We start from the raw sequence: 24,041 nt of genomic DNA on the forward strand, positions 1-24,041 counted from the left end.
CTTCAGGCACAATTCCAGCATATATTCATAACTCTTAATACCCATCACATACATACAACACAAAAATATTATTATCACTGAGTTATTAGTTTTCAAATGATACTTCTCAAGGCATATCTTGTGTCAAGCTTCCTTCCCTACTCTGAACTCTAGGGTACAGATGTGGGGACCTGCATGAAAGACCCCCCTCACCAATTTGTACAGGTGAACACAGACCCAAACCCTCGGATCTTAAGAACAATGAAAAAGCAATCAGGTTCTTAAAAGAAGAATTTTAATTAAAGCAAAAGTAAAACAAACACCTCTGTAAAATCAGGATGGTAAATACCTTACAGGGTAATCAGATTCAAAACATAGAGAATCCCTCTAGGCAAAACCTTAAGTTACAAAAAGACACAAAAACAGGAATGTACATTCCATTCAGCAGAGCTATTTTACCAGCCATTAAACAAAAGAACATCTAACGCATTTCTAGCTAGATTGCTTACTAACTTTTTACAGGAGTTCTGAAGAGCATTCCTGACCTGGTCCTGGCAAAAGTATCACACAGACAGACCCTTTGTTCCCTCCCGCCTCCAGCTTTGAAAGAATCTTGTCTCCTCATTGGTCATTTTGGTCAGGTGCCAGCGAGGTTATCTTAGCTTCTTAACCCTTTACAGGTGAAAGGCTTTTGCCTCTGGCCAGGAGGGATTTTATAGTTCTGTATACAGAAAGGTGGTTACCCTTCCCTTTATATTTATGACATCTTGTACAAAGACTACTACAATAGTGTGTAGGGTGTGAGTAAAGGAATGCTTAGCGTCACCCATACTTCAGAAGCAATACACAGCACACACTGCACTGAGAAGAGGAGGACTGTTTTGCAGTTAAGGCACTGGAGTGGGACTCAGGGATTTTGGTTCAATTCCTTGCTCTCCCACAGAAAAATGACTTGCCCAAAATCACGCAGGGTAATATCTCTTCCCTCTGATGTGGGGATTATGACAGGTATCAGACAGACAGTGCTTTTCCCAATTAAGAATGGTGGCTTAAAAGGTTGAGGAGCACATACAGTGATGAGTTGAGTCCCTTCAACTCCTCGTAAGACAAAAGGGGCTCAGCATCTTGCATAAACTGGGCCTATGAAGCGATATGTCTGAAGAAAAGGAGTACTTGTGGCACCTTAGAGACTAACAAATTTATTTGAGCATAAGCTTTTGTGAGCTACAGCTCTCTTCATTGGATGCATCAGCATTGGCCTAAGAGCTTGACACTATTTAGTTTGATTTAAAGTGAAGCAAGAAAACCTGATTAGTGCGGCATGCTAAGACCTGACTTGTCCTGGGGAAACAGAGGCTGTTGATAGTGTGGTGTCACAGAAAGAAACTGGGTTCAACAAGGCAATTTCTCAGAGGCAGAATGAATCTTGGAATCTGGAATCACAAGTCTTATTCAAGCCTTTCCTTACAGAGGTTTCTTTGTCTTGGTATGGGGAATCTCACCCTATCTTAAACTTGACGTTTTCCCCCTCCAACTGATCCATATATCCTCCATTCTCCCTTTCTTCCTGGGATTTTTTCAAATCACTTCTGCTCCCATAGTATACAGTAACTGTATTTTCCACTGAATGCATCCGATGAGCTGTAGCTCATGAAAGCTTATACTCAAATAAATTGGTTAGTCTCTAAAGTGCCACAAGCACTCCTCTTGTTTTTGCGGATTCAGACTAACACGGCTGCTACTCTGAAACCTGAGTTAAAAAGAGTTTTTCCCATTCTCTTTATTCTGGCTGCCTTTGGGGTTATGTAGGGTGGTTGTATTTTAGTGACAGCATACAGACTAAAATGTGAGTCTATCTTATGATGTTTAACCTTGGTCACATGTGCAATAGTTGAATACCTGATTAAGTAGGTCTACAAAATAAAAGCAGAAATAAAAATTGCTGAAGACTACAATCTGAATGCAGGGTTTTTTTCCATCTTAAACAATTGCATTTAATTATAATTAGAAAATGGATACTCATACCTTAATTTGAAAAGTAACTGAGTCAAAAAACAAACACCCCATTTAAATCACTCCAGAAAGAAGAAGTTCATATGTTCTACTTCCAGTAAAGTATAGGCCTCACTCATGTGAGCACTCAGACATATGAAGTTACACACGTGAGTACACTGACTACAACAGAACAACTAATACAAGTCAAGTTAACCATATGGTTAAGTATATGTAGGACCCTAAAAAACACAGATCATTCAACAGAACACACCCAAATCCTTTTTTTTTTATCTTGCTATTTTGATTGTGATGGGTGCATTAGAAATAGTGAGGGTACAAAGCCTGCATGTACGCTATTGGACATTTCCTGGTTTTTTCAGGACTTATTGCATGGGTACAGATCACTGTTTGAAGACTATGTTTTTTGAAAATGTAACTACATTGTCTAATTGAAGGATTTCAATTTTTTCTCTTTTTCAAAGTAATTACAGTACTCGTGGAAGGTATTGGATTGACAACTCAGAAGAATGGATCTAATTAATAGTTTATATGAATCTCTGATTTATCAGCAGTTTTGTTTAGATGTGGGCCTGAACAAAATCCCAGAATTGACCTCTACCCCAACTCGCAAAGTAAAAGTTTTAAGGGGATTAAAAATCCAGGTTCTAAAGTGAGTTTTGTTGCTCAGGCCAATATCTGCTGATAAAGGGCTTGATCCCACCATATTGAAGTTAGTGGAAGTTTTTCTATCAATTTGAATGGCAGCAAGATCAAGCCAGTAGCAAGTAGAGGCTAACAGTTAATAAAGATGCAGAGTTGCTGTCCAATTAATTGGTTTTCTAATGGAATCGTGGCAATAAAGTAACATGCATTGACTAGACAGAATATATTCACATTGCAGAATATGAAAAATAAAAGATACTAGATAATGACTGTAGTTAACACAGATTAACATTTCAGGATGTTCCTATTCTGAGAAGGCTAAAAAGCATCAATAGCCACATCCTGGGAAACCTTGTGGTGGGTGTGGAGGGTCCTTTTCATACCACCTCCCAAAGAGTGTCACTGACAGGACTGGTTTAGAAGTGCCATTCTGGTTTATCAGACGTCCATCACTTAATACCTAGTTTGACAGAAGAAAGATAAACAGTACCATTAACAAAGCAGTGTGTGGACAACATTCATATGTTCACGTATTTCAGTTTAGCTTGGAAAAAGGCATGCAATGTACAACCCAATCTCTGACTCAAGCCAATTACCAAGAGCAGAAGGCCTCTAAGCATACCCAAGCTGTCACTGTTGGACACTTTTTATGTTTAGCACCGGCCTTTGTCATCTTAGGGTAAGATCCTTTGAAATGCAAGTCTGAAACAGCTCAAGGGCATCCTTTTACCTGAAATTCTCCAGGCACCAGCTGAACCCCAGTGAGCAAGACTTCTGGAAAGACGTAGCTAGTGGCAAACGTGCCGCTGAGAGAGAATGTGTCAGAGCTGGTTTCAGCAGTAGCCACTAGGTACCCACAAGTTTTCAAGTCTGTGCTTTTACACTTCAGTAGTGTGCATATCTATGGGGAAGAAACAGAGGGGATACATTTGGACAGCTTACAGTAAACAAGAGCCAGGCTTAGACAGCAGGAAAAGCCTCTCATTGTCAAGACATTATAAAAATATTTACTCATGTAATTAAGTCAGACCCATGGATGCTCTGATGCCTTGTAATTCAACAGAATGCTTCACCTGTGCCACCGGTGTGTGGGTGTATTTATCCACTCAACTATAGCTCTGCAGTTGACACAATTTGTGGCCTGAACAAATCACTTCAGCTCTGTCTCAGTTTCATTATCAGTGAAATGGGGATATTTGCCTGTCCTACACAGAAGGATCCATTTAGGCTTACACAATGCTGTAGAAATGGTACTACACTGGAAATAAGAACAAACTCAAAAGCTGTGTGTAAAGAGTGGATTATATCCCTGTTTCTTAGATACATTAGCTTGCAATCCCAGTAATACATAAAAAAGTCGTATCAGCATAAGCATCGCTTCAACCTGTTGCAAAATGTTCACAGCTGAAACAAGCTGTCCCACAGGATAGAGCATATCTGCTGAGTCAGCAAGCGCTGCAACAGGCTGTCCTCCTAAAGTTAGTATGCGTTTTAGGGAGGGGCTGTGTGCCTTCCCTTCCAGGTTCAGACACCAACTTCTCTGAACCCTTATAATCAAAGATAAATCCAGGCCTTTGGCTGGGAAAAGACATCACACACCTCTGATCACTTACATCAGAGACAGAACAGGAAGCATCAAGATCCTAAACTGGGTAAAGACGACCTGTGGGGTTAATAGCATCCTATTTCTCAAACATTTGTTTTAAGAAAAGCACTGTGTGATGAAGTATCTAACTATCCCTTGGGGCAGATGTGAAGAGCTCCAAATGGAAAAGGGATGTTCCAGCCCTCCGCCACCCTAACCCATCAGAAATAAAGAGAAAAGCTTTACCTGCAGATAGTATTCTCCTTCAACAACTTGAAGGCCATCAAAAGCACCCAGCACATAAACTTCATCTTCTCGCTTCTCCGCCATCCTGTAGCTCAAATGATAGCAAAGGTCCTTCTGGCAAAGTGTACCATTTCCTTCAGGCTTAGTGAGTTCAGTGAAGGTGAACTGATCAAAGTAAATGACTCCGCTGAAATCATGGTCATCTGGTGAGAATCGTTTGATGCTTGTGGCATATGAGCTCCAGTTGACAACAATAGGGTAAGTGGGAGAAAGACGAGGGTGTGAAATCAGCTCTGCAACCAGGAGGTGACCGTTCTGTTTCTGTATTGTAATGAAATGCTCTGGGTCCATTTGGTGCATAGATGCCACTCCCTGTGTGTGAAAGACAAGAGGGAGCTTTTAATCAGAAAGGAATTACCCATTTCATATTATGCACTTTATCATCACACGTTAAACATGTGCAGAGTTTTATTCTGTTATTGTCAGAACTATTTTAAAATCAAAATTAAAGCTTTTACACACTATAAGCCTGGTCTAATGCTCATTGATGTCAATGGGAACAAGGCCAAATTCAAAGGTTTCACAGCAGGTAAGTGACATGTAATGGGCGATAAATCACATGCTAGTAAGTGTGACTAAACTGTTGTAAATTACAGTGATTGGGAAGGAAGGTGTAAATTACACTCTTATATTCCTTGTTGAATTTGGTCTTGTCTCTCTTATGCAGTTTTTATTTGGCAGAGTGGCCGGTAATACTGTAAAGCAAATACAACATTTTAGGAAAACATGTGCCAAGAAATCCCTTACCTTTGAACCTCCACGTAGGTCTTAAATGTGTGGCTATCATTTTTATTTTACAATACCAAAAACATCCCACCCACCCACCCCCAAAAAACATGTCTGAGGAAAGAATGGGGCCATCTAACTTTAGCATAGCAATGACTCAAAATCAGTGGAGATGGCTGTGAAGATGCCTAAATAAAGAGCCCAAGTAGCAAAAAGTTTAGTGCTAGCTATCAGCTGGAAATGCTCCCCCACAGTAATACTAAGCTATAAATTGGAAAAGCCTCATATATGAAAAAGGAATGACAAGTCTGTTCATATTAATGTAATAGTTATGCAAGTGTTAGGCCCATCCTTAACAGATATATCATATTGTATACTACGCTATTGCTCTGTGACAATGAACATAACACAACTACAATGCATGAATCCTAGCAACTGTCTGAAAAAAAATGTCAATGAACACAAGTCTATAAAAAAAGTTTTACACTAGTTTATAAAGCAAACAGATATTGCATGAAAATCAGCCATCACAACTCAATTAAGAGTATTCATCAGTACTAAGTCTCTATCTAGTGGAGATACAAGTTTGTTATATCAGATTAACAAACAATAGTTACATGGGATTTCTGAAATCAAGGTCTGTGGTGAGACTACATTGAACTGTAAAATCGAACTTCAGCAATTATTACGTCACAAGAAATTTAAGTTCTACAGATTAACCTAAAATCTGAATTTAACATTTTATTTCTGCTCTATCTGTAAACATTCATTACTAAGACTCAGATCCTCCAAACATTACACGCATACATAAATTTAAGTATATGAGTAGCTCTACTGAAGTCAGTTAGACTATTCACATGCTGAACTTGAAGCAGGTGCATAAGAGTTTGCAGGATCAGGGCCTAAGATACCAAATCAGTTAACCCAAGATTGTAAATTACCTGTCATATCTAAACTGGAGTTGTGTGTATTCGCTGAAAGAAAATTCACACCCATTCCCATAGCCCATGCAGAGTGGAACTGACAAGCAGACAAAAGTGGTAGAGTATTCATCCATGCTGTCGGGAACAGCACAGTATCCACTTGTAACTTGCTCACCAGGACCGCAGCGGGATCATGGAAAAGTATGTCCGCACAAGTGAAAATGCCAAACTTTCCAAAGGATGTATTGAAGGTGACAAACTCTGGCTCCTTAGGGTAATCGAACTGAGTTTCTGTCACAAAGAGGTTGTGCTGTTTATGGGAAAGAGAGAAAGGAAATATATTAGGCCATATAAATCAGAACTCAGTGCAGTTAAATTGTTTACATAAATACAGGGAACACAGAATCTATGTTTCTGTTAAATTCTATTTTTTTCCACATCGAAAGAGGCTGGATTACGATACAAAGGAAAGTCAGACAGGACTATACAGGATTCCCTTTTCTCTTCCGTGAATGGTATTTGCGTTTATTCATTGGTAGGAAGTTTATGAAATATTGGATTTTTCATACCCCACAGAGATTGTCCCTTCATATTTATAAATGGGACCAAATGGCCTTTTGGGAGCTCAAATTAAATTTCAACAATAGCAGAAAAAGTGATACAGCAAGTTAGTGGCTAGCATTTCTAGTGTCCTTGCTTTTAAACCATGATTTTAGTTACATATAAATTTAAGTTTGGGGAACTTACTGTAGTTTCACAGTTTGTTCTCATAATTCCTTACTAGAGAGTGACATTTGTTGCATCTGTAGGCTGAGCATTGCACACTGAGCCAAGAGGCGAAGGAGGGTGCACACACCCGTGGCTCTTTGCACTCCTCCCCACCCAGCTTCTTCATTACCATCCTCCCATCCCCCTCCATTTCAGAGACACCCTAATGTCAGGGTTCTTTGTGTCCTCCATTCCCTCCTAGCCCCCCCGCCCCATACCAGAGGCTTTGTGTGCACCTTCATGGCTCCTTATTTCCTCCTACCACTATTCTTATTCTCATGTTTTCCTTTCTCTTTCAGGGCATTAACACTTTAAACAACCGGGAGGATGGAGAGAGCTGAGATGGGGAAGCTCTTATGCTGGACAGTATTAATGGTTGCTGTCAATTGGTTCTTTGTTCTACAGACAATTACAAAAGTGGTTGCAGCTGCTGGCTCTGCTAATCAGATTTATACCCTTCAGGTTTTCCTAATTTTCACCAAAATCCATAGGGTTCTTCCCACTGATGCCTAGAACATTCCCTGTAACTTTGGAATTGATTGGATGTGGCATTCAGAAGCTATCGCATTACACCCAAACAAAGAAATACCATCAAATTGAATGTACGGCCTCACAAGTTCAGCTGACTACTTAAGTCACCAGCTGCTTAAGGGTAGTCTACACCGGCAACGCTAAAGTGCTGCCACGGGGGAGAGCTCTCCCAGCGCTCTAAAAAACCCCACCTCGCTCTAAAAAACCCCTACCAGAGTGGGGAGCGCGGCTCCCAGCGCTGGTGCACTGTCTACACTGGTGCTTTACAGCGCTGACACTTGCTGCGCTCAGGGGGGTGTTCCCCCCCCCCTTCCCACGAGCGAGAAAGTTGCAGCACTGTAAAGTGCCAGTGTAGACAAGCCCTAAGAGAGTCCAAGTAGGTATTGCCTGGGGTTCACGCTAATTTTTTGGCATTAATTTTCTGCCCTTTATAAGTTTTGTGAAAGAGCAGTCAATTGTGGCTGCCCATTGAAGCAAGAACTAGATTGGACTGGAACATTTAAGGTTAATGTTTTGACAAATAGGGGTTAAAGCTTCCTCAGCTCAGATTCTGCAGCTCTGGCTGGGAAAACGAATTCCTCTGACTACAGACACTGAAAACGTGACCTTTCCTGCTTTAACATGGCATTACACTCCGATCCTCTGCATACCACGAAATACATTCCACAATAGTTTTAGTTATAGAATTTGGGGGAAAATGCTAGATATGATTAAAAGGAGTTAATTACTGCACTGAACTGTGCAAAGTTGTTTATTTCTTACCTTATGGTAGCGTGCCACCAATTTCCCTTCTGAATCAAAGACAACGTAGTATTGTACTGATAGTGACCATCGCTGGGGCACTTGGGATCACTGGAATTACATGGCTTCTTGTCCCCAATATTGGCAACCACATAGATAGCACTGCTGCTTGCCATGCAGCTGAGTCTTTCCTGCACAGGTGCGGAGCAAATTTAATGGTCAGTGAGAAATTTAAAAAAAAAAAAATTCTTAGACTTTGGAGCAGAAGAACGATGGATTTAAGTTAATAATTTTAATTAGAAGACTGCTGTTGTAGGGTAACCAAATGAAAGTACAGAATAGACCACTGGTGAGTCTATTAAAGTGTTCAGAATAAAATCCAGAAGTCTCCCTTTGTGCCAGTATGGGTTATCCTAACTGGACAGAACAGTTTGATATTGTGCTTCCAGTCTCTCCCCACACACACACACCTCACCTCATTTTCGTCTTAGACTAGATTCCTCTCACAAGGAATTGGGTTTGGGTTCCACTGAAAAAAACCCCACACACATGTACGTGTATTCACACAACAAATAAAAAAACATTATTATGGTTCCACAATTAGGAAATGCCAAAACTAAGTGCCAGAAATGAGGTTTGGGAAAGAGGAAAAGTGAAAGAACAACATTACAACAAACCCTCCTTTGTCCCACCCCACAAACATCCCGGGGAGGATGTATGGGTTTTGTTTGTTTGCTTATTCTTGAAATCCAAATGTTTAACTAGTTACCAAAATATAATATAAGGACAATGTCACATCTCACTGTTCAATCTGAGTTCAGGAACAATTGCACATGTTGTGTGCCATCTTATCTTTGAGCAGGTACCACCTATCTTAATGCTGAACATTTCTTAGGCTCTGATCCTACAATAAGCTCCACATAAGCAGACCCTGGAACCTGCTTGGAGCTCGTTGCAGAAGCAAGTTTTTATTCTGTACATGCAAATCCCTTCATTCTTTTCCCGGCCTCTATACCATGAGTGGGGAAAATGGGGTAAAAAACCCAATGTATCTTTAAAAATCAATTTAATTTAATCTATGACCACAAACACTACAATGCCCTCGTCATAACTGTATGGTTATTGAATGGCATTACTACAGGGCAGGAATTAACATTGTTTGAGTGCTTAAATTGTACATTTCCACACCTTAACAGGTTTGAATTGCTTTGAAACTCTTGAATTTCCCTGAGTTTATAATTAGACATGGGCAAAATCACCAGGCTACAGAGTTGTCCTCTGGCCCAATGAGCATTCAAATATTTTACACAAAGTTGAACAGTTTCAACAGGAAAGGCTGATAGAGACCTACCTTAAGTAACCAATACCATCCCTGGTGAATAACCTAAACTTGGGCTACAGGTTATTGGGGGGAGGGATGTGTACCAACACCACCAGCTTTCCTTCCCCTAACCCCCAATTTTGTAAATCTAGCCCTTAAAATGCCCAGAAACAAAAACACTTCACGTAACATAAAACATTTTGGTGAACTTGAAACAGACATTTTCCATTAGTCAAAATTCAAAAAAAAAAAAAAAAAAAAAAAAAATTGGAGTTTTACCTGAACCAAAGGGTTGGAGTTTTTTTTGTTTGTTTTTGTTTTTTTAATTATTCCAAACTGCCAGCAAACCAAACAAACAAACAAAAATCAGTCACTCTCCCAACTCTATTTATAATGCTAGTTTCTGGAATAACTGAAATACCTTTGTAATGTTTTTTACCCTTAAATTTTCATGTGGTTTCTATCTTAACTGAGTTTTTTGTCTAGGCGCCTGGACACATTCACACACACCATGCTACCTCATATGAGGTAAGTGAGTTTTTAAACTTATTTTAAAATTTGGGGCTGTTCCATAATAGTTTGCAGAGATTAATGTACATACAGCTTTTTTTAAATTAAATTATTGAAAGATGGTCCAAGATGTATTAAACATTTTCTCTAGGAACCCATAACTATGTTTAAGCCTTTAAACAAGGCCCACTTCAGCCTACATCGCCAGCTCAAAAATATCTGAGTTTCTTTTGCTTGTTTCCGCTTTGGATTGCAAATTCTTTGATGCAGGGAACTATGGGTTTGGGGGATGCTGCAGCACCCCCTGTCTTGAAGAGGTTTCCATTATATACAGGATTTAGTTGGGTTCAATGGCTCACAGCACCCTCACTATACAAATTGTTGGGCAAAATCTTGGCCCCAGTAAAATCAGTGGAAATTTTTGCCATTGGACTTCAATGGAGCTAGTATTTAACTCCAAATCTCTTTACTTTTGTACAATATTGATTACCATGTCATTGCTCAAACAGTCACAACAATATTTTAAAGGTAAACACAGCTGAAACACAAAGCCAGTATTTACTGTATTATAAACATTAGAATGGCTAAACTCTGGCTTGACTTAGCCGCAAGTGATGGTGGAACATTTGCAATCCAACACCCTGGGGAAAATCACCCTTGTGTAGATGAGAAAACAAACTGACTTGTTCTTCTAGTACCACCTAGTGGCAAAACATTAACAAATATTTCTATGACTATATATTATTAATCATTAATTGTAGCCAAGCACTATTGCTGTCCTGTATTGACATTACTGTGACGGGATGTACTCATGTCCACACTCTACACGCTATTGTAACAGTCTTTGTACAAAGTATGCCTTAGGAGATATCATTTAAAAACTCATCATTTGCTGATCAATATAATATCGTGGCAAAATTCACATAGCAGCGTTATATGTGAAGTTATAAACATGAGCTGAGATCATGAGTAAAAGTATGTTTTCCAGAAGAGTCTGGGAAGTGGCCAAACCAGTTCCTCAGAGTGCCTCAGCTAGGTGTAAACAAGGTCAATAGGCCATTACCTGCTAAGTGGCCATTCTTCGGCAAGAAAGGGGGCAGGGGCAAAAAAAAAAAAAAAATCTTAACAAAGAAGCAGCATGGAGTTCCCTTCCACACAGACTGCCTGTTGCCATGCTCCCAACTGGAAATGCATCTTATAAAAAGAAGGGGAAGACACCCCAAGGCACCCCACCTCCTTCCTCTCACTGTGTCCATTGATTAACTAAGTGAGAACGGACAAAGGAAGCAACCATTACATAGAAGCAGGGGTCCTGGCCTAAGAAGTTTGGCCAGTAAGACTTCTGAGAACATGTGGTAAGAACAGTTTTGCTTTGAATTTAACACAGTTAAATTTAACAAGTACCAGTTGTGTTTTATATTTATTTTTCTTGTATCTAATTTTTATAGCTCATTACTTGTATTCACTTAAAATCTCTCGCTTGTTAGTTTATAAACTTGTTTTAGTGTTTTAATCTAATCCAGTGTGTTTAAATTGAAGTAACTGGGAAACTCAATTTGGGGTAACAAATATGTGTGCATATTATTTCTCTTAAAGAAATAGACTTTTTTTATGACTTTGTCTTGTCCAGGAGGGGGTTGAGCAGCACAGGACATACATTTCTAGGGGAAAATATAGGAGAGGGAGGTATTGCAGGTGTCACCCTGGAACACAAATCAGGGTGTGGTTGGCAGGCTGCAGCATACACAGCTGGGAGTGACTTGCTGCTGCTGTTTGTGAGCGGTCCAGATTATCTGGAGGCTACATCAACAAAGCAGAGTAAAGGACACCACAAATTAAGGGCGGGGTGACAGCTACTCATTAGTCTGGATTGTACCCTGATGTGTCCAAATTACATCACTGCCTTTTATTAGACAAACACCTCTCAGGAGTGGTCTAGATCATACTTAGTCCTGGCATGAGTGCAGGGGACTGGACTAGAAGACCTCTCGAGGTCCTTCCTTTCCTATGATTAGCTATTGATTGAGGAGATTCCTGTAATCCTACCATATTAAAATACTAAAGATGATGTGATGTGTCTTAAGATCATTGAAAAATAAATAATTTTAAAAACTGCAATTTTATGATCTCAACTAATGTTACAGTTTACAAAGGGAAAAAAAAAGGTTGACAGCTTCCGTTACTTTATAATCATTTCCCAATTCTGCTAAACAGGGCACTCAGATACAGAGATAGAAATTGCTTAAAAAAAACAAGGACTTTAAATTATTAGGGTCTGAAAGTCCTTCTTTGAAGTAATTCAAGTTGAATTTTGATTTTTGTTTGTTCGGTAGTGTTTTTCTTTACACTTAACATATTAGTACTAAAATGCATAAAGTTATTTGGATTATTTTCCCTTAAATGCACCCTAAACCTATTAAAATAAAGTTATTCCTTCATCTTAGAAATATTTCTTTCATATTTGCTCTTCATAAATTATTGCAGTGACATCACAGAATATCTCTTAGGACCTGGTCACAAGGATCGCCAGTTAACACTGACTGGATTTTGACTTTTACTTAATCACCAAAAATGCGTTCAAGCACTAACGAAAGATCATTATGTCACAGCTCATTGCTCAACTGGGGTTCAGATAAAAACACAGATTATAGGATTTATTTTTTAAACCTTGGAGCAGGTTTCCCCCATTTCAATAGTGAACATTTCTTAGGTCCTGATCGTGTCCCTGCTCCCACATAGAGCTCATTGAAAAAGCAGAGCCCTTATAACTTGCATTTCATGTTTTTCTTTCAAATAAGCATTGAACCCAACGAGTACATTAAATGAAACCGAGAAACTGTAATTAGACTAATGATGCATCTGATGAAGTGAGCTGTAGCTCACAAAAGCTTATGCTCAAATAAATTTGTTAGTCTCTAAGGTGCCACAAGTCCTCCTTTTCTTTTTGCGAATACAGACTAACATGGCTACTACTCTGAAACCTGTATATTAGACTATACTTTATGGGGAAAAAACAAATCATGAAAAACTTATCAGATAGTACGTTCTTGTGATTAGGCTACTCTCGTTAGACTGACCTAACACTTGGTAAAGCAACCCACATCCTTTCATGTATTTATACCTGCTCCTGTATCTTTTACGACATACATCTGATGATGTGGGTTCTAGTCCACGAAAGCTTATGCCCAAATAAATTTGTTAGTCTCTGAAGTACCACAGGTTAATTTGTTAGTCTCTGAAGTGCCTCGTTTTTTTTTTGCTGATACAGACTAACACAGTTACCACTGAAACCAAGCCCTTATGAATTTGCTCATCTCCACGGCTGAATGGAGATTTTTGCCTCTCCCCCACCATTCCACTCCCCCTTTTAGTAGCAAAGACAATACCTTTCAGGCTCAGTACATGGAATCCAGTTCACCTGTGGATCTGGGATGTCCTCAAGATAGGGGTAAATGGTTTCTCTTGTGAAAACCCAGCCATAAATACCATCTTCAGGAGTCACAATGATACGTGCATCCTGGCAAAACAGACTAAATTAAATAAGTCTCCACTTAAATAAATACATCTCAGTACAGAATAGCCAATGACAGTACCCGCAGGGCTGCTGCTTTGATGGCCCCTTCCACAAACATCCATATTTTTGTTCATCAGCATCAAAGCATCTTCAGGAGAAACCGGTATTTTGGTGTCCTCTGACAATATAACTGAGTGCTCGTACACAACTGCAATGTAGCTGTCCAAGGCACAGGCCTTCAGGACAGACAAAGTAAAAATTAAAAGTAGCATAAACATGCGGCTGGGAATAGACCATGTTCGAAACTTGGTACTTGCTCAAATGACTGCAAGGGCAGGCAAGGTGAGGGGGTTAAATCAGAAAACTGATGGCCTCACTTTGGAAACCTTCATTACCTATTTAATCACGGGACTCTGTTACAGGAACTCCACATTGTGCACCACAGTTACCACATCTAGAAAGTCTTACACCACGAAGAACAAAAGGCCTGCACAAGTAATGCTGTGCCATTTTAATTACCTTTTTGTTGCCATAGAACTCACTGGGCAAAAGCTGCAGAAAGACCGTACTGCTGATTTAGAAACACTGCATGTCTATGGCAGAGACGATGGTGTGAATTCAAGGCTAGCCAGCTCAGTAGAAAAACCAAGTACGGTGAAATCACAGCAGGATCCAGTTACTTACACATGCTGGGCTAAACCCTTCTGCCTTAAATCACACAAATAATTTATTTACTCCAGTAGAACTGTTTGCATGAGTAAACCAAACAGGATTTCATGGGAGGGGTAAATGCTGAACTGCCCACTGATAAATAAAACTGATTTTAAAATTAACAGATCCAGTCAGACAACCTTGAGAATATTTTAGTAATGAGAACCAGTTAATAGCACACTCTCATTAACCTGTTCTGGTCCAGAGCCATTTTTAAAATGCCCCGGAACAGTAGGTTTCAAAGTTGGACAGACAACCAGAATTACACAAACAAGTGAGAACAACAGAGTACAAATGAACAACCCAGCCAAACTGAGCTTTAACTGGCCATTACAGGCAATAAATAGCTTTATTACTAAAACTGCCCCGACGTTCTGTTCTAAAGTGGCACAAGGGACGAAAATGATACATGTAATGCAACAGAGTGCAACATACTAGTTATGAAAAAAACAGTCCAAACTAACCTTTAACTGCTTGTTCCAGGCAATAAAAGAGTTAATTATTAATATAAAACAGAATATTCAGTTCCATAGTAGCACAGAGAACAAAAATATTGCATATAATAGAACTAAGTGAGAAAAACATAATACTGCTGAAAACCCTGCACCAAACCAGCCTTTAACTACTCATTCTGGTCAATACATTGATTCGCCTATTGATTAAAAATATCCAGAGCTGCATACTCCTGAAGTGAAGGGAGAATAAAAATAATGCTTAGGGCTATATAATAGTCAGAACCAACTTTTAATACTATACCAACTTCTGTGCAATAAAACATTATGTGTTATTACTATTAGCCTATTTGTGTTGTTATTCTTATTGTTGGTAGCAGAAAGAGAGGAGTGGTGGTTGCCTCTTTAAAATGGTTCCAGCAGTAAAATATTGAATAAAAAGAGGTTTTTTTGTTTTTGTAGGGAACCGGTTATGTGCTATAATCTAAATTGTTTTGTGGGTCTTTTGTTTTTAATCAAAATAAATTTTTCCAGGAAGGCAGAGAATTGAACCTGGATCTCTAGAGTAGCAGCCTAGCACCTTAACCATTGGACCACCCTTCCTCTTTAATGTTCCTGTGTAGTCTAGATGAAATTAGTGGGACTACTTGCTGGACAAAATTAACATGATTAAGCTTTTGTCCTGAAGATCTTACAGTGTAAGGCCTGACCCTACCAAATGCTTGGATGGTGTATAACACCGCTCTCTAAGTCTGACTAGTAGATGTGGCTATAAATAAACTGCTAGTCCACACAAAATTCTGACATTTCAGAAAAATGTTCTTTCTAAAATGGAACAAGTAAAATTCCAAAGTTTCTTGTTCTAAAAGAAATTTCAAGATGACATTTGTGGGACAGAGACCTTAATATTGATGCAAAATATGGTATTAATAAAATTACTATAACTGTGATAGGGTGTCCATCCCACACAGGACTGGAAGGGGTTAAGGTTGACAGGTAGGCCTATTAACTCCATAGGCTGCACCTGGAGGAAGAGCAAGGGAGCAGGGAATTGATTGCAAGCAGGTTCAGCTTCTGCAGGAATAGTGGGGCTTATAAAGCCAGGAAGCTGGCAACAGACAGGGGTTGCTGCTGGGAAAGGGCAGTCACTCCCCTGGGAAGAGGGTTTGGAGCTGGTACACTCAGGGCAAGGAGGAAAACCAGGAGTTGTAGGAAGCAGTCTATGAAAGAAGCAGTAAGAGCTGTGAGAGGAAAGTCCAAAAATGCTTGGGTTGAGGGTCCATGTACTGGAACCCAGAGTAGAGGGTGGCCCTGAGTTCCTGTACCCACCCTTGAGGAACTGGCACCATCAGGGCAGTGCTGGAGAAGACCGCCTGGGACTTTTTGTGCAGAAGGACTTCAGGTAAAACCCTGGAAGGCGGGGGGAACACAGAGTGATTTGGCTGGAGAGCTGAGTCACAAAGAGGCTGTAGCACCTCCTGGGGCAAGAGAGGGGCTGCAGACAAAGAGAGAGGTGGAGAGACAGTGAGCAACCGCAGTAAGGGGTGTTGACCCAGTGAGCTATTCCTCAGAACCTCCAAGAGGAGGAGCCGTGTCTGCAGGGAGTAGAGCAAAACCATCACAGTAACTTATTTTTTAAGTTATTACAAACTTGTTTGCACCTTTACTGAGTATTAAGATATAGCTACAAAAGTGTTGTAGGCAGGATGCTCGGAAATAAAATGTACATATTTAGCTATTTATATTAAACAATGTTTAAAGTTAATCAAAGAAATTTCAAGTTTCTGCATCTATCAAGGAGACAAACCATGTTAAAGCTTGTAGGAATAAACCTAACTGTGAAAGGAATGCAGGATTGTGTTAGCAGAGCAATCAATCTAAAGGTAAAGTGGGCCTACACGTAGAGCCCTGCAAATCTGGATATCTGCTTTATAGCTGCGGACAATGTTTGTGGATTGGACGCGGATACAAATTTTGTGTCTGTGCAGGGCTCTGTCTACACCAACCTCCTTCCCTCCCTCACCCTGAAGCTCCTCCCCCTGAAGCTCCTCCCCCTTCCCCCCCTTCTTTTTTTTCTTTTCAAAGAAAAGACCACAGTTCTGGTCAGCTGGTGCTTGAAATCCTCTTGATATACAGCAGAAATGCTGTTGGCAGGTCAATCTCTGTGACAGCTCCTGAAGTTTGGCACTCACTCCCCTCACTCTTACCTTGCCTTCCAAGCCCCTCCATTCCTCCAGTATTTAGGGAAGTCTACAGTAGGGGTGGGATTTATCATTAGAATGCTGCTGGCTGCTCTCAAGGGGTGAGGCTGACTGGATGTTCCTGATTATAAGCTCAGAGCTTTTTGAGATGGGAATCTTGCATGTACTTTCTATATATTGAAGAAATAAACTCTGCCATAGTTGCAGAGGTAAGTGGCCTGTAGCCTGATCTATGAATTGTATATTAATTATATGGATTATTTAAGAATTCCCAGTTCACACTCTGAGGTTTGACAGGTTCTTGTCCCAAGATCAGGTCCAGTATTACTGAGATTACTGTTTGGTTGGGAACCCTGATGCGCAGAGTTGTGACACACACAGAGTTTAGGAACCCTTCTGTATTTACAATAGTTTAATACATTTAGCAAAGTCACAAATGCTCTAACCCAGCAAGGTAGACAGATAATACATCTGAACATCTCTCTCTCCTCCTGCCCACAGACTGGGATACTTTTATGTTAGCTGATACCACTATATCTCATGCATATTCAGCAGATGTTTCTCCCCTCTTCCTTATTTGTATCTCCTCACCCTATTAATGTTGGGCTGCCCTTCTCCTGTAGGTTAGTATATTAATGATCTCAACTCATCATATACATCAATTCATTGCCATGGCACCCTTGTGTTCAGACATCTGCAGAGGTTCCCATCCTAAGATATCCACAAGCTCATGTTAGGTCATGTTCCTGTGGTTGGCTGGTGTCATTATTGACAAACTTCCCCCTTATACACTATTCTCAGTTCCCCAAAACTTAGGGGTGACCACTTGGCACAGACAAATGGCTTAATTTCATAGACCTAAAGCCTTAAGCTAATGTTTTATAGGATACAGGCCTGTAGTTTCCTTACATTATTGCTGAATAAAATAAATGCTAAAGCTAGCCCTATGGGCTACACACCCAATAGAAATGCAGACTAATTTGACCCAATTTCCTTTCCATCATGGGTCAAATTCAGTCCTGGTCTAAACAGGTGCAATGCTGTACTTACTGAATATGACCTAGCATATAAATTCAGCTCTCCCATTCCCCAAGATTTGCCTTTTCTTCCCACTCCTATGTTTAATAGGAGGACATGGGAGATGGCTGACTTCCTTTCCATCCTCACTTGTAATCTCATTTGGCTACAGAAATTCACTGAATTTAGAAATAAGAAGTTACCTGGTTTTATTTAACAGAGCTTTATGCTCGCTGTTTCACATTCCCTTTGAACATCTAATGTTATCAGATATATTTTAACCATTAACTTCCTTTTAGAAAAAGGAAAACGGACATTACAATAAAACATGGTAGTGACAGACTGTCTGGGTTTGTCCCTAGCAGATTCAAGTACAGGAACAGAACATTCTGAAACATAGTTCTTTCACACTGTGTAAAAATCTCTCTTCAGTGCACTGTACTGTGAACACAGAAGCAGGCTGACATCTGATTTACCAGTTCAACCAATCCACAGCAGGAACATCCAAAAGAAAGGCATGCCGTATTTAAATAGAGCATCAGAACAGCAATGTGGCAATATGTTGCAATTACAAATAATCCACATGTTATGCATTATGGGAAGTGGCTCTCCCAGCTCTAGAATTATGCAACAATGTGTTTGGGTGTTAAGTCCACTCTTTTCATCACTAAGTTAACTTTAAAAAAAAAAAAAAAAAAATGCTGATCCAGAAGTATTCCTGGCTATGTCTCACTAGCCAATAGGTGAACGCTTTCTTCATTTGTGCCCAGAGGGGTCTGCAAATTGGATCTGTTCAAGAAGGCAAGGAAGGAAAAAGGAAACAATTTGACAGAGCTTCTGGATACTTTTGCATACATAATGCTAGCATTATTTAACAAACAAACAAAAAACCCAAAACAAATGGAAGTGCATTCTGTGCCCCCAGAAATGTTTAAAGTCTCTTTCATTACTAGGCTGATTGTGTGAAGAAACAGAAGTATGGGGGGGGGGGAGAAAATCTATATTTTCCTTAATGAAAACCTTTTAAAACTGGTTTGAAATGGATGTAAAAGTCCCACAGTACCTTCCTTTTCGTGAGGCCTCTAGGATATAGAATATTCCAATAGCTAGTCCCTTTAAAAAAAGGGCCACCAATTATTACAATTGTAATATTTGTGTAATATTTTACAGTTACAGTCTGCAATAAAAGCAACAAGCAAGAATACTAGCTTTACTTACACTTAGTAACGCCCATCCTCCTTGTATGGCGGCAGCCCATTCAAACCCCAGCCTCTCATTTAGGAATCCACCTAATGTTGGTCCTACAAAAGCTCTAAATACATCAGAGAAGAAGTATGGGTACCTCAAAGAACAGATTACAAAGGTCACAGGTAAGAGTTTTTATTACAATATGTTGAGACAAGAGGTTTCAGATCTATAGCTATGTACAGATGGCACAGGGTTGCCCCAGTACAGCACAAGAGGTAATTGACACAGGGACTCTGTCACTGTAGTCCATGCACCAAACTCAGATTTAGTGGACGGGAAAAAAAGCCACTCAAAATAAAAACAAGCCTCTGTTTTCAAACTTGGGACCCATTGACTCCTGAGCTCATGCAGAGCCCTGCTGATTTCAATGGGACTGTGCAGAGGCTTGTGCTAGAACTTAATGCAGGAGTGGGGCCTTGTGTTTAAAATTAACCTATTTATACAGGTGCCCAGTTTTCTGGGGTGCTGAGCATCTTCAATGTGACTAGTACAGTACTGGAAGTACGGTGCAGTGTCATTGACTTCAATGTGAGTAGTACAGTACTGGAAGTACGGTGCAGTGTCATTCTCATGCAGTCGCACAACGTTACTGTCTGTTTACAATTGACTTCACTTCTTGTGAAGTTAATGGAAAACAGAGAGGGAGGTAACTCAGTATAGTTTCACTGTCCAAGATTGAGTTGATACATTAATATTTTTTATTATTTGTATTGATGCAGTCCCTAGAGATCCAGACCCACTGTGTTAGGCCCCCTTCATAGATGGTCTCTGCACCAAAGACCCAGGGGTGCTGGAACTAGGAACACTGGTGGTGCAGCAGCACCCCCTGGCTTGAAGTGGTTTCCATCTTACACAGGTTTTACAGTTTTGTTCAATGGTTCTCAACACCCCCACTATACGAAGTGGCCGCAATGCCACTGCTAACAGCTTCAAATTTAAGCGTAAGCTGACACAACAGATAGATACAAACAGACGGGGGAAGTACACTCTAGCACTGAAACAGTTATCATTTGTGTAGCCAACACTCGTCACAAAACACCAGCGGCCTAGTTACTGTCAGGGGTTTATAACCCACCCATGCTGTGATGCCCTTATTAGAACTGTGAAGTAGAGACCGTTTCAAAAAGCTGCTTCAATGTACACAACTTAAAGACGTATTTAGTAACAGGAGAGAACTGGTGTGGGTGACCATGAACTGCACGTATCTGTACTATGTCCACCAGGCTGTTGATAAACTCCCAGCATTGTTCTCAACGGTCCAGCACTAAGCAGGATAGCGAGTATTTCAGTCACTCAGAAGACAGAATCCCATCAGCTGCCAATACGGATGATAAAGTGGGGCAGACTAAAATCCTGGTAAATGCTACCCAAACGTGTGGCATTCTGAGGGGGCCCTGAGAGCTGAGGAAACTGAGGCAGGACATTGAAGAGCCATATTTGGCCAGCAGGGGGCACTACAGGGCAAGCAGGCCTTTTTACACATTTAAGCAGCCCAACAACTTTATGACCAAAATACAAGAAGTTTGTAGACAGTGACTGTGTACCTACCCAAGTGACCACATTGCACTGAAGAGCCCAGACACCAGTCCTAACACACTTAACCCCTCCTCGAATCCATTCTCACTGGAGAAAGACAGACAGGTTATTTCCACTAGGCACACGACTTGCCTTTTAAAGTGCTCCATGACTGGAAAATACATTAACGTGAACACAAGTGCATCCAGCACAGAGAAGCCTCTCTCCAAGGAGGATCCACAGCTTTCTGCCCCATATCTTGCCTATTAAGCCATCTGGCACCACCTCCCTGGGAGAAGGAAGGTAAGGACAATGCTACATGGAATTTCCAGCACTACAGTGTCATTCCCATTGGCAGTGTGATAACTGGATTTCCATGTCATACACAGTGAGTCTTGTGGGGCACAGGAGAAGGAAAGCTGACAGATGGGTCTGAAAAAGGGGAAAGCCCTTGGTTCCGAGGAGAAATGCATTTTGGCTAAACATGGAACCAAGAGGACCTCAACCCACTATGGCCAAGCAGCATGAGAGACGGGAAACTGTATTTTAAGTAATCCTGACTCCTGCGGATAGAATTGTTGCTGTGGGGTCTCCCAGAGAGCTAATGATATTTGCTGGATATTAACCCTTCCAGTGACCTGAAATAAAAGTCCCTTTAATAAATATATACGCATCAGTCTTGTGGCCTGCTATGCAAACCACCAAAACCACCTGGACCCTATGACTCTAATGAGGCCATTACACCCCCTTACCAATATGTAAAAATCAAAAGTGCTTAAGTGATATAGAACCCCAGATCTCTCCTCCTCTTTTTTTTTTTTTTTTTTTTTTTTAAAAAGAAAGACACTTGAAAAAGTGACTTAGGCTCTTTTGAAAGTTTTACCCAACGTCTCAGGCTCAGACCAACAATTAATTACTTTCTCCCACTCAGAGAATGAAATGGTGGTTGAAAACTGTTTGAACAGCTTCCAATCGTAGTAATAATTAAAGTTGTGATGGACAGGATTACTTACTAAACACAATGGAGCATCTCAGGGAACAGTGGGATAGCAGACATCCCAAGGGAAAAGCCAGTCAAAATCAGCATTAGGACAAACATCCAGAGTTTGCTGCAAAATAAGCATTTAAAGAAATTTTATACCATTCCTTTCAAATAAAGCCTTATTTTCATTATTTAGGACTGTTACACCAGCTCTCCATGATTCAAAGAGACTAGTTTTCCCTTCAAAGCATCATTAGCTGTAATATTCATTTTAAAATTACCTAGTAAATCGTTCTACATATTTTGACAGAAGAGATTTCTTAAGAGTGCAGCTCCAGTCTGAAAAATGGACTTTGTGAAAAATAAAGAATTCTGTGATTCCATGTTCATTGCATCAATGATTTCCTTATGCAAGAAGTTCAGTTTATAAACACAGAATGGTTTTACCAACTGCTGACCCTGCAAATTCATTCTGGGATTGTTAAATTCAAGTTACACCAGTGTAATTATAGAGGAGGGGAAAAAACCTTATAAGGGCAGGTCTACACTATGGAGTTAAGTCAACCTAAGTTACACAACTCCAGCTACATGAATAACCTACTTACTGTGGTGTCTACACCATGCTCGGTCGACAGGAGAAACTCTCCTGTCGACTTACCTTATGCTTCTCACTCTGATGGAGTACCGGAGTTGACGGGAGAGCGATCAGTGGTCAATTTAGCGGGTCTTCACTAGACCCGCTAAATCGAAAACCCAGTGGATCGACTGCCACGTATCAATCGCCCGGTAAGTGGCGACAAGCCCCAAGCTAGTTTCCTGAGATTTTTCCTCCATTCACCCCTCCGCCCACAAATGTTTGAAATTGGTTATGTTCTTCTTCAAAAGTTAGGGAAAAAAGGCTCTACATCTTAGCAACCCTGGCCATCAGTGTTGTTTCACAGATGTAACAGAGTATGTCATTTGCAGATAAGAGGGCTAGGACAGGTGGCTTTACAAAAAGAATGCAGATGGTCTTCACATTTTTTTGCCAATGATTTTCCATTGAGAGGCATTTCAAATGTCAAATATCCAGGGAGAGACAGGCACTGTAGTTTTTTTACCTCAGTGTAGCTAGTTGAGGTAAATACCAAATGCAGGCTATAGCCTATACCCCACCTAGCTACACTGAGGTCAAAAAACACATTACCTGTCTCCCCTTGGATATTACATCAAGATGGCTCTCTCAGTGGGATTCTCTCCCCCCAATGAAGGCATAGCCATAGTTAGTTCTTAAGGTGCATAAGCCACAAAATAAATCACTTTGCTCTCCCACAGCTATGTTGGTCCTGGAGAACTTACCAGTAATAAGAAAACTAAACTTTATTATTCTCCACCCTACACACAGACTAAAGTGAGCAGATACAACTCTGAAGAGGCTCAGTTAACAAGTATTAGATAGAGATAAAAGGCAGTAAACTGTACCTTTCAATGTGCAAGATGGGAGCAGGTCCTAACAGGAAAAAGGACAGTGCTGTCAGTAAGCCCCCAAAGACCAACAACCATTTCCTTAGGTGCTGTGAAAGAGAAATCAAAGGTCTGAAGAAATCCAAACTCAACCAAACTCTTATCCGTTAAGCTAGCACATACACAAAAATAATTTGGTTAAGGTGCTTCTGGCCCACCAGAGAAAGGAAGATACTTGGGACTCATTCAGATGCATTTCCCTTCCTTCAGAAGCAGCTCATACCTCACACGGTGAAGTGGAGAGAGGGATTTAGAATAATTGTCTGGGGGAAATTAATATTCTCTCCCCCATATCACAGGACAGGTCATTAAACTCAACATTAGTTATGGTGCCACAGTATTGCCTATTCCCAGTGTAAGAACATGCTGTAGTTATGACAGGTACCAGAGGGGAATTTAGAGTTTAGCTTGACTACCTCAGACCCCCTAAAATCAGCTGTTAGAAGTGGCCACTGGGGAAAGCTGTTTTACATTATAACTGGGGCTCCACGGGACCTCTGCCAGAAGGAGAAGCATGGGAAAAGCAGTGATCAGTACACTTCCTAGGTCATGCCCACTCCCTGGCAATTGCTCCATACTATGCAGATAGTATCAGGAGGCTTTCAGGAGGTGAGGGCATCTCAAGCCACTGGGCCCCCATTCCAAGCAGACTCTGCTACCAGGGGCCCAAAGCTTGGGTTCCACAAGCAGAATGATTCAAGTCCTACTTTTCTGCAGCATAAATGAAACAAAACAAGTAAAAGTGTACATGTGATGCTGATGTGAGATTAATGGCTCTCACTACTGTCAAGTGAAAGTTGACAATGCACCCTCATTTTGGGCATGCAATGCTTCTGCTTTTCCTATTTTC

General features: G+C 40.5%; 1 protein-coding gene and 1 pseudogene across 4 annotated transcripts in view; both read right to left on the reverse strand.

The window, feature by feature from the left end:
- Positions 1-257: 257 nt before the first annotated feature.
- LOC144262807 (pantetheinase-like) lies at positions 258-14,437 on the reverse strand (annotated as a pseudogene). The gene is made up of 7 exons (XR_013345638.1): positions 13,642-14,437; positions 13,427-13,565; positions 8,239-8,422; positions 6,196-6,487; positions 4,469-4,840; positions 3,368-3,538; positions 258-3,097 (listed from the first exon to the last, which is right to left on the reverse strand). The product of XR_013345638.1 is annotated as a pantetheinase-like (transcript).
- A 149-nt stretch (positions 14,438-14,586) lies between these two features.
- LOC144262806 (MFS-type transporter SLC18B1-like) overlaps positions 14,587-24,041 on the reverse strand; it is a 33,670-nt gene continuing 24,215 nt past the window's right edge. For 2 of the 3 annotated variants that reach the window (XM_077813057.1, XM_077813060.1), the window contains exons 9-14: positions 23,150-23,241; positions 21,720-21,815; positions 20,740-20,814; positions 19,162-19,255; positions 19,007-19,056; positions 14,587-18,732 (exon numbers count right to left, since the gene is read on the reverse strand). In XM_077813057.1, coding sequence (XP_077669183.1) covers positions 18,666-18,732; positions 19,007-19,056; positions 19,162-19,255; positions 20,740-20,814; positions 21,720-21,815; positions 23,150-23,241 — 474 coding nt within the window. In that variant the 3' untranslated portion in view covers positions 14,587-18,665. The remainder of the gene's footprint in view (positions 18,733-19,006; positions 19,057-19,161; positions 19,256-20,739; positions 20,815-21,719; positions 21,816-23,149; positions 23,242-24,041) is intronic. The other variant, XM_077813059.1, reaches the window with a different exon arrangement.

This window comes from Eretmochelys imbricata, chromosome 3, assembly GCF_965152235.1.
Source record: "Eretmochelys imbricata isolate rEreImb1 chromosome 3, rEreImb1.hap1, whole genome shotgun sequence".
Lineage (NCBI taxonomy): Eukaryota > Metazoa > Chordata > Testudines > Cheloniidae > Eretmochelys > Eretmochelys imbricata.